This window comes from Cyclopterus lumpus, chromosome 17 (genome assembly GCF_009769545.1).
Source record: "Cyclopterus lumpus isolate fCycLum1 chromosome 17, fCycLum1.pri, whole genome shotgun sequence".
In the NCBI taxonomy this organism is placed as follows: Eukaryota; Metazoa; Chordata; class Actinopteri; order Perciformes; family Cyclopteridae; genus Cyclopterus; species Cyclopterus lumpus.
In genome coordinates, this window is record NC_046982.1 from 21,211,617 (window position 1) to 21,222,337 (window position 10,721).

The 10,721-nt window shown below is 44.5% G+C and overlaps 2 protein-coding genes across 5 annotated transcripts in view; both read left to right on the plus strand.

Annotated features, from left to right (window-relative positions):
• Positions 1–413: 413 nt before the first annotated feature.
• si:ch211-106k21.5 (leucine-rich repeat-containing protein 38) lies at positions 414–7,829 on the plus strand. 4 transcript variants are annotated; one of them, XM_034554856.1, is made up of 3 exons: positions 414–502; positions 3,275–3,418; positions 3,501–7,829. In XM_034554856.1, exon 3 carries the CDS (start codon positions 3,503–3,505, stop codon positions 4,712–4,714), a length of 1,212 nt encoding a protein of 403 aa, XP_034410747.1. In that variant the 5' UTR covers positions 414–502; positions 3,275–3,418; positions 3,501–3,502; the 3' UTR covers positions 4,715–7,829. The 4 variants fall into 4 exon arrangements, with proteins under 4 accessions (XP_034410747.1, XP_034410744.1, XP_034410746.1 ...); XM_034554853.1 differs by having other exon boundaries at positions 421–538; positions 3,150–3,418; XM_034554855.1 differs by having other exon boundaries at positions 421–538.
• A 1,986-nt stretch (positions 7,830–9,815) lies between these two features.
• Positions 9,816–10,721, plus strand: part of pex19 (peroxisomal biogenesis factor 19) — a 5,292-nt gene continuing 4,386 nt past the window's right edge. The window contains exon 1 of the mRNA XM_034554877.1: positions 9,816–9,968. Within this exon, the coding sequence (XP_034410768.1) occupies positions 9,905–9,968 (64 nt within the window). The 5' untranslated portion in view covers positions 9,816–9,904. The remainder of the gene's footprint in view (positions 9,969–10,721) is intronic.

Genomic DNA, 10,721 nt, shown 5'->3' on the forward strand with positions numbered 1-10,721 from the left:
ACTCGGGGCCTGAAGGAACAAATCTGTCATCTTCAGTCGCACATAAACACCCTTCAACTGAACGGCGTGCACGCGTGGGAAAGCATGATGAACACTCTTACCTTCACGCGCACGCACGCACGCGCGCACTGGAAGCTGTATTTCCACATTCCGCGCGGAGGGAGACACACCCTCGGATCCGGAGGAGGGGAGAGGTTCGGCCCGGTGGGTTGATGGGATGAGACAGAGAGAGAGAGAGACAGAGAGAGAGAGAGAGACAGAGAGAGAGAGAGAGAGAGAGAGAGAGAGAGAGAGAGAGAGAGAGAGAGACAGACAGAGAGAGAGAGAGAGAGAGAGAGTGAGGCAGAGAGAGAGCGAGGCAGAGAGAGAGAGCGAGAGAGAGAGTGAGGCAGAGAGAGAGAGAGCGAGGCAGAGAGAGGGTTCACGTGCGGATCCTCAATCGGAGCGGCACCTCTCGCGAGCTTCTGCCGGGCAGCAGCAGCAGCAGACCGGCCTTCTTCAGGTGAGACGACGCGTGCACGTTGTATTGCTCCACCAGGTGAGAATAACACGCAGGTAAACACCTGAGATAATGTTTGTAGTGCGCTTTAATGCACCTCAGGGTGCTGTTGGGGTGTCACGTGTGTGTGTGTGTGTGTGTGTATACTGAGTCCTCCCTAGAGCGACCCCTCCCCTCCTCAGAAACTACAGAAAAGTGTCCCATTAATTGTAGTTTTTCTACTTTTGGATTATGGTCTGTAAAGTTAAACGCTGCTTAAAATACGTCTGCACACTGTCAAAATAATGTTTTTTTTTTTTTAAATTAGAACATTTAAATGATATTAACTATCATTTAACTGCAGCTGGTTTTTTTAACGCGCATTATTAATAGATTGTGACAAAGAGCTGCGTATGAAAGGAGAATGGAGACGGTTCTCTCAGAGGAAGCCAGAGAGGATGCAGCGACTCGCATTGCTGGAGCGTGAGGTCACCCGAGTGCCTCAGACTCAACGCCTCCCCCCCCCCCCCTCAGGCCACGAGCCCCCCCCCCCCCTCAGGCCACGAGCCCCCACCCCCCCCACCCCCCCTTAAGAGGCTCAGGATCCAGAGGTCAACTCATCTGTCAATATTTACACTCAAAATGTGCAGAAAGCTTTAAAAACAAATCTGACCTATCTCTGACCTTTAGACTGCTCGTGTTGTGGGGCTGATGACACACACACACACACACACACACACACACACACACACACACACACACACGTCTTACTTCATCCAAACTCTGACTCTCAGGTCTCATGGTTACAACTTTAAAGTCTGAGATTAAAAAGCAACCTTACCTGGGGGAGAAAAACAACGTTGTAAATCTCCTTCAAAGTGTTGAGGGCTTTCTTTTAAAAAGAGCTTTATGAATACGTTCCACCAAACGAGGACACAACGGCCTTTCTTTCTTTTATTTTCTGGAGGGTTTATGAACAAATCGCTGGTTTATAATTAAAAAACAAAAAAAACAAACGGCCTCACAGAACGAGGAAAGTTTATATTTAATGTAAAATGTCTATATTAGCACGGCACAGTTTTCTTTTACATGGTGTGTGTGTGTGTGTGTGTGTGTGTGTTAAATATCTTGTAATATTAATATTAATAGTAAAAATACAATAGAAGTATAAAGTTGTATAACTTAAGTAAAATATAAGTACCTTTTTTTTTAAATGGTACTACAATACTTGAGTAAAGTTACTTTCCACCACCAAGTATTGTCTGAATAATCCCATGTTAGATTATTATTTGATACAAGGCATTTTAAATAAGTCTGGGTAGCATAAACAGTCTCATCCTCACATATACATTTTTATTTATATATATTTTTTTATTTATACTTTTTTAAAATATATATATATATAAATAAATATATTTATTTATTTATTTATATATATATATATATATATATAAATAAATAAATATATTTATTTATTTATTTCATTATTTTTTTTAATATATATATATATATATATATATATATATATATATATATATATATATATATATGCTTCACGTTGGAAACATTACGTCATCCTTCTTTCCTTCCTGCGTTTGTTTCATTATTCTCTCCGTTCTCTCAGAGTCGTTTGTTCTCGCTGACACATTGAAAAGCATTTTATTTCTTATTTCATCCACTATCGAAAGGTTATTCAGCTTTCCTGTCACGAATGACTTAAGAAAACCAACAAATGGACACGTTTGATTAAAAACATAATTTATTGTGAGGTTTCACCCCCACCCCCCCCCCCCCCCCCACCCCACCCCCCAAGGCCTCAAACCCTGAACCCTCAGGGACTCGCTGACGTCACCTGTTAAATGGTTCAGTGTGAGGGCCGGAAATGGGACGGCACTTTGCTGCAACATATCACGATTTATTCTTTGCGCGTTTAATGTCGCATTGCAATGAATTGTGGGTAATTCCCTGAGGCTTCAAAATGTCAAAACGGGCTCCGGAGGAAAGGAGATTGGGGATCGGGCCTGAAGCCGTTACCGTGCCGGACCGCTGACCTTTTGAGGACCTCCTCTAAACCCCGTGGAGGTCATTTATGCTGCTTTCTACCGTGCAGACGCGCTTTTGTTGCTTTTTAATTGTCACCGTCGACGTGCACTTTGTCGGGCGTGTCCAACCTCATACGATACACATTTCTATTTTTACCACGGTAAACAACAGAGTGGAGAGACAGAAAAATCAACAACATATATGTCTGGTTCCCAGCTGTTCATAATTAAAAAAGTTAAAGTATGTTATTACAACTCCTGTTTTAAGTATTTTAATTGCATTTCTTTTGGCAACAGCTTCCGTGTGTTTTACTTTGACGGCATCCTGTCATCGCATATTTGTTTGTTTAGAGCTCAACGACAATAACATCCTCCATTTTTCTGGCTTTAACTCTAATATTATATCTATTTATTATTATTGTTATTTCTATTTGTCGAGCTCAATCTCATTCTGGAGCATTTCAAAGTGCTTTACTGAGGGATGAGACAATAACACACAAAAAACAAATGAATGCAGCCAGACAACAAATACAGAACCACAGACACACTTTAAGGAGAGAAACTGATTGAATAAATGCATTTTATTATTATTCATTTTAGACCTTTTTTAAAAAAAATTTTAACACCAGATTTGAGAAGCAAACCAACACGACCTGCTCGTTGAGCCACTTCGGGCTCCGGTAACGTTGGTACAACTCTCATCCGTCAGTCAGCGGCGCGGCCCTCATGGCGGCATCTGTTTCCTCGCCGACAGCCAAAACACTGGACTCCTGATCCCCAGTGAACGGCGTCGCCATGCCAACTCCCACGATCCTCACAGCAACCGGGAGTCCTCTGAGAAGTTGCTAGGTTTACAACTGTGAGTCTACACAACGAGGAGAGAGAGAGCGAGAGAGAGGTACGGGGCACTGTGGTAGCAGTATGGCACCATGAAGTGCAGGCTGTGTTTTACTGTCTCTTTTCTTTCTTTCCTGTTTCAGAGATGGTTTGCCAGCGTGGCGCCCTGCTGATGTTCACCTTGCTGGTGAAGGTGGGACGTGTGGGTGGATGTCCGTGTCCGGCGGCCACCGTTTTGTCCCAGTTTCCCTCCGAGGTCCCCGCCGACGCCTGTTGCTTGAACTACTCCGGCTCCGCCTTCGGCCACGTGCGCTGGTCTGCGTTCGCAAACGGGACCGACGTCGACACCCTGGATCTCTCCTTCTGCAACATCACCTCCGTTCACGTGAGTGCCGCAGACGCGTCGACCCTGCGGAGGGTTTTCTTGGGTCGCAACAGACTAACGGCGTTGCCGAGGGGGTTTCTGGCCGGCCAGCCCAGCCTGACGGAGGTGGATCTGAGCGAGAACCTGATCCAGGAGCTCCCCGAGGGTTTTCTTCAGGGCTCAGACAGCCTCCAGAAGCTGGATCTGCAGGGAAACCAGCTCCGCTTCCTCCCGGGCTCTCTGCTGCAGAAGCCCAGTCTGCAGACGCTGGAGCTGGATGGAAACCCGTGGGACTGCTCCTGCGTGTTGCTCAAAGGCCTGGAGGAAGGCAGGAAGTTCAACGGCACCGCTAAGCTGCAGAACCTGCTGGGGAACTTGACCTGCGTCTCTCCCTGGCACCTGGCCGGCAGGACCGCGTTCTCCGTGAGGCTGGGCGACGTGTGCCGCCCGGCCGGCCTCACCGCGCTCTTCATCGTGCTCCCTCTCGTCATCCTCTCCGCCTTGGTGCTCTGCTGGTGCTGCGGGAGGAAGAAGAAAGAAGCGCCCGTGAGCGCCTCGAAGAAGAAGAGAGCCTCCGACGCCGCCTGCAACGGCCAGAAGCACCGCGGCGGCAAGCAGAAAGCCGCCGCGGAGCCCAATAGAGCTGCGAACCGCGGCAACGAGGGGATCCTGAAGAACCAGCTGCAGCTCCGCCCGCCCTCCGCCCTCCTGGGCAGCACCAGGGACATCTATGAAGAGGTGGAGATCAAGCTGGGCTCGGTGGAGTGTCTTCCACGAGCATCCGGCTCCACAGAGGGGGAGCAGGGCCCCCAGGGGCCCGACGTGGCCGGCAAGGCGGACCTGGACTCGGTCAGCGTGACCGAGGTGATGAAGGACTCCGCTGACAGAGAGAAGGCTTACCTGACCCAGTCCACTGAGTACTACAGCCTGGTGCCGGGTATCGAGCTGGAGGACTCGGACCACGGCGAGTATGAGAACGTCAGCCTCTCGTGACGCCGCGTGAGAGGAATAGTTCGTTTTGGTTTCCCTAACGAAGATGAGAGGATCTGAACCCTACACTGAACCCTTTAAAGACTATTTTCTTCATCAGTTTCTCAACGTGAGTGATGAGGTCATTTTGCCGTTTAAGTTCATTTATATAAAGATTTCTATATTTGTGTTTGTATCTGTGCTCAACTTTGACTCTTAAACTACACATTATAAGGATGTTTCTTTTACTTGAAATGTGAATGTTGTTTATTTAGTCTTGCAGGTTAAATTATGTAGAGATACTTGAGTTTTGAAACTAAGTTTCTACGGGCTTTAAGTACGGAGCTGTAGCCCGGGGGCAGTTAGCTTAGCTTAGCATAAAGACTGGAATCGGCTAGCTTGACTCACTCCAAATTAAAAACAAAATGTGATGCCTATCATGGATTAAACTAATTATCTACAACCGTTCATGAGCTCTAAAGTTTTGGTCCCACCAGGAAGTAAAGCAGCGTTTATCCGACCGCTCTTTGCACAAGGCTTTGTGACTACTCAAAGGTTCCTGTGGAAGGGTTCTAGTAGAAGGGTTTCTGTAGAAGGGTTCTAGTAGAAGGGTTCTAGTAGAAGGGTTTCTGTAGAAGGGTTCCTGTAGAAGGGTTCTAGTAGAAGGGTTCCTGTAGAAGGGTTCTAGTAGAAGGGTTTCTGTAGAAGGGTTCTAGTAGAAGAGTTTCTGTAGAAGGGTTCTAGTAGAAGGGTTCTAGTAGAAGGGTTCTAGTAGAAGGGTTTCTGTGGAAGGGTTCCTGTGGAAGGGTTCTAGTAGAAGGGTTTCTGTAGAAGGGTTCTAGTAGAAGGGTTTCTGTAGAAGGGTTCTAGTAGAAGGGTTTCTGTGGAAGGGTTCTAGTAGAAGGGTTTCTGTAGAAGGGTTCTAGTAGAAGGGTTTCTGTGGAAGGGTTCTAGTAGAAGGGGTTCTGTGGAAGGGTTCTAGTAGAAGGGTTTCTGTAGAAGGGTTCTAGTAGAAGGGGTTCTGGCTAAGGGTTCCTGTAGAAGGGTTCCAGTGGAAGGGTTCCAGTGGAAGGGTTCCTGTAGAAGTGTTTCTGTGGAAGGGTTCTAGTAGAAGGGTTCCAGTGGAAGGGTTCCTGTAGAAGGGTTCTAGTAGAAGTGTTTATGTGGAAGGGTTCTAGTAGAAGGGTTCCAGTGGAAGGGTTTCTGTAGAAGGGTTCCTGTAGAAGGGTTCTAGTAGAAGTGTTTCTGTGGAAGGGTTCTAGTAGAAGGGTTCCAGTGGAAGGATTCCTGTAGAAGGGTTCCTGTAGAAGGGTTCTAGTAGAAGTGTTTATGTGGAAGGGTTCTAGTAGAAGGGTTCCAGTGGAAGGGTTTCTGTAGAAGGGTTCCTGTAGAAGGGTTCTAGTAGAAGTGTTTCTGTGGAAGGGTTCTAGTAGAAGGGTTCTAGTATAAGGGTTTCTGTGGAAGGGTTCTAGTAGAAGGGTTTCTGTAGAAGGGTTCCTGTAGAAGTGTTTCTGTGGAAGGGTTCTAGTAGAAGGGTTTCTGTGGAAGGGTTTCTGTAGAAGGGGTTCTGGCTAAGGGTTCCTGTAGAAGGGTTCTAGTAGAAGGGTTCCAGTAGAAGGGTTTCTGTAGAAGGGTTTCTGTGGAGGGGTTCCTGTAGAAGGGTTCTAGTAGAAGGGTTCCTGTAGAAGGGTTCCAGTAGAAGGGTTCCAGTAGAAGGGTTTCTGTAGAAGGGTTCTAGTAGAAGGGTTTCTGTAGAAGGGTTCTAGTAGAAGGGTTCCAGTAGAAGGGTTCCTGTAAGAGGGTTTCTGTGGGTTCCAGTAGAACCGCTAGTCAGTCACTATCGCCGAGCTTCAACCGATGTTCTCTGTCGTGGGTTATTCACTTTTGTTCTCTTCGCCACTTTATATAATTTAAAAAGCCGAGTAGCTAACGATGCTAGCTGCTCCGCTCAATGCAGATAATGGCCTGCACCTTCAAATGTGAAAGCAAGAACAGACCTTTTAATATTGAATATACGGCCCTTATATCGCATAACCTTTGTTTGCATCAAGAACACAGGACCCCGAGAACATCGCTGTTTCTCCCTGCTTCATGCTAAGCTACGCTAAAAATTACTCTGCACTCCACGAACGAGTTGCATCTCTCTTCATCTAATTCTCCAAGTGTGTATTTCATCAAAATGTCCAATTATTCCCTTTTTTTAAATTTTTTTTAAAAGGCCCTGAAAGAGAGACGCCGTGCGTCGTCCATTGACACGGAGAGAGTGGTCCGACCACGATGTAACAGGAAGTGGTTTAATCTGGAGCTTTTCCTGTGGGAACGCGGCTGGAAAAAAAAAAAAAAAAAACTAACATTTACAGTATTTAATGTTCATTTAATGTTCCCTTTGTGTGGTTCTCCACTTCTTTAACAAAAGGACAGGGCTTACTCTTTCCTTCACCTCGCCCGAGTGTGATTGTCACGCGGCATTCCTGTTTGACCTGTTACGCCAAACACAGGATGTTCTGGTTCTAATCCCATTGTAATGCTCACGGTTAATTCATTGTGAAGCGTGGAATGTAAAGCTGAGGTGAGGGAGTCTACATATATATATATATATATATATATATATATATATATATATATATATATATATATATATACCTGTGCTATGCCCGTTTCTACTTTACAGTAGTTAACTGTAAAGAGGTTCTGTGGCGGTTTCGTGTGCATTTTGTGTTATTTAAGTGCTTTTAATGTGTTTTTAAATGTTGCATTTTGTTCAACGCTGACGCAGCTTCTTGGTCACGTCTTCTGTATTTTTGTTCTTTAATTTATCAATTTTTTGGCAAATAATGTTTTTTGTTCGCAACCTGTTGGTGACTTTATGTATCTGTTCCAGTCAGTCTGCACATGAGCGCTTCATTTAAGGATTTGTGGTTGCTACGCTGTGATTGAGCTCATTTTAGACTCAATATATTTTTCATTTGACCTTAATGTTTGGGAAATAAAATTGACAGCTACTGAACATCACATAGTGACATTAATACTCTTGTCAAAACAAAATGAGTGTACTGGTAAGAAAAGCACTGATTTTTTTATCAACATGTTTATACTTGCAGATCTCGATTGTTTATTTTATGCAAAGAATTCATGTTGTTTGAGGAAAAATAAAAGTTTTTTTCAAGATTTCCGCCTTAACAACTGTGAATGATGATGATGATGATGATGATGATAGGAAAGGTCATTAGGTCACAGCATTTTCTTTAGATGCTCCAGATCTTTTAATTCGGCTCTTTTTTTCCGTGGCCCCCGCAGATCTTTCTGCCCAAACAGTGACCTGGACCCCCCCCCCCCCCCCCCCCCCCCCCACACACACACACACACACACACACACACACTCGGCCACCTGAGATCTGATTTCACTCGTCGTGGGAAGTCGTAATTACCGCCTTGGGTTACTCGATACGATCGGCCTGCCCTGTTCTCAGACCAGCAGCCGAGGCCAGAACCCGGTCGTTTGTATCCACGGACGCTAAATATGGGAGTTTATTTCATCCAAAAATCAAGATCACATTAAGTCGAGATTTACCCACAAACATGGTGAACCTGCTCTTGAAAAAGTTTTAAATATATATATATATATGTGTGTGTATTGTTTGTCACACAATTAGAGTGGCAGAAGAAGTACTTAGACTGATGTGAGATCAGTTTAATGTTAACATTACTTAATGCTGGGGGGGCTTAATCTCTAATAATCCAGCATGATGCATTGCTTGATTATTAATTTGTAAGAAGAATCGTCGCTAATGTTGCCCAATAAGTGCAGTGATGTAAAAAGTACTTTAATAAAGTAAAGTAGAAGTACCTCAGAATTGTATTTGTGTACAGAACCTGGTTAAAAGTACTTAGTTTCTTTCCATCCCTTAATATTTAGGTACAAAAAGGAGAATAAATATTACAGGAAATGAATGTAATGTTTATGTGACAGATAAACGAGAGAAATCTCAGATAACAATGTGCAGGACAAACCGCTGATCTGCAGTTTCAAAGTTATGAAGTATTATAAATCAACACACCGACGTGACATTAAATATGTCGGATGTTCTTTTACTGTTTTATGTCAATAAGAGAGCCATGGGAGTCTTTGTTTATGAGATAAATACAGACAGTGAGGCCTCGCGGCTGAGGCTGCACGTCACAAGAGCGCCATCCACTGGCAGGAAAAGGAAACTATACCATCCATCTGCCCCACATTGAGGGTGTACTTTTATTGTGAATTAATCTATTGGTAATAAATACCACAAGTTAAAGAATAAGGACGTCCACGGGGATCACTGGTCCAGGCTCTGGTGGAGGACAGATGGGCTCATAAATATCAGGGGAGAGCAAACGGAGGATGAACCCGGCTGTGATTTACAACAGGCGGCTGTAACGATGTGAAAAACAAACAAGCGAGCAGAACACAGCAGCCAATGACAACAGATGTGTGGGACGGACCCACCTGACACAGCACCTAAACACCGCACAATGCACACTAATCCGTCACAAAACATCTTTACAGTGAGGCACTGAAATGCACATATATGGGCATAGTATTGTCATTTACACTAGCTTGATGTATTTCTACAATTGCAGTAATTCACTGTTAACACATCAGTGCTACTGCAGGTTTATGTATTTCTTCTGTGTGTTTTTGTTGTTGTTAAAACTATACGTAACATTTAAAATATATATTGATGACAAATCGGAAAATATACTTGAAAGTATAAAGTGAGGAACAGGAATCACTAAACAATGAATTTAGCTTTCTGACTTCACAAACACTTTTCTCCTGCATTAAAAATAACAAGTCTGCGCCGCAACGGCATTTAAATATTTAAATTGGCCTACTGTTATTTAACTTTTCATTTCCATAAAAAATAATAACTTGCTCGAATTTCTGGCATATTTCATTCGTTTTTATTAATTAATTCACTTTATTTCATCGTTTTCGTTGCGCCTGCTTGACTATTTCTTTCCCTTCTGTGTGTTTTTTAATTTATTTGTTGGCCTGTAGTTGCTTGCCACTGCCACTCGATGGCGCCAGATTCCACTCCCAGACCCGTAGTCGTGACGTCATATTTTACGCGACATTTTTGTTCTTCCTTTTCTTCCCGAGGCAGGAACGTCATTTTTCAGGGACACCCCGTCCCCGTTCGGTGCTTCTGGCTGTGTTTGGAGAAAGGTACCGTCATGGCGTCGGGAACAGGGGAGCCGTCCACCGGACACGATGCAGAACTGGACGAATTATTGGACAGTGAGTGTGTGTTCGACATTGAGTCCTTTACCGGTTCGTGCTGACGGTACGGGGGACCCCGTCCTCCGCTCCGGGGCTAGCTTGTGTGCTCGGTGCGACCTCCCCGTCCGGGTCCGTGGCATCGACACAAGTAGCTGGATTTATCTCTTGACAGTCGGACCAGTTGGGTTGATAATAATTCAAATTATTATTATTATTTGAAACAATCAAATTAAAACTGTGCGCGTGCACGTGGAGTGTGATAAAGCGAATTCGTGTCGGCTAACTCCGCGAGCCGTGACCCGGATCGACCGACGTCCGCCGGGTGATTCGTTTAATGTGTCCGGTGTTTAAAACAACGCACTCTTTCATCACAGACATGAATAATAATCATAATAATAATAATAATAATAATTCACAATGTAAATACTTTATTAATGTGTGTTTGACTCCTGGAGGTTAACGAGGCACTGCAGGTGTTTTTATTTCAGTGTGTGTGTGTGTGTGTGTGTGTGTGTGTGTGTGTGTGTGTGTGTGTGTGTGTGTGTGTGTGTGTGTGTGTGTGTGTGTGTGTGTGTGTGTGTGTGTGTGTGTGTGTGTGTGTGTGTGTGTGTGTGTGTGTGTGTGTGTGTGTGTGTGTGTGTGTGTGTGTGTGTGTGTGTGTGTGTGTGTGTGTGTGTGTGTGTGTGTCTTTAACACAGCGAATGGCTTATGAATAATTGTTTTTTTTGATTGTGTGTGGAACTTAGCCTATATTTAAATGTCATTCATTTT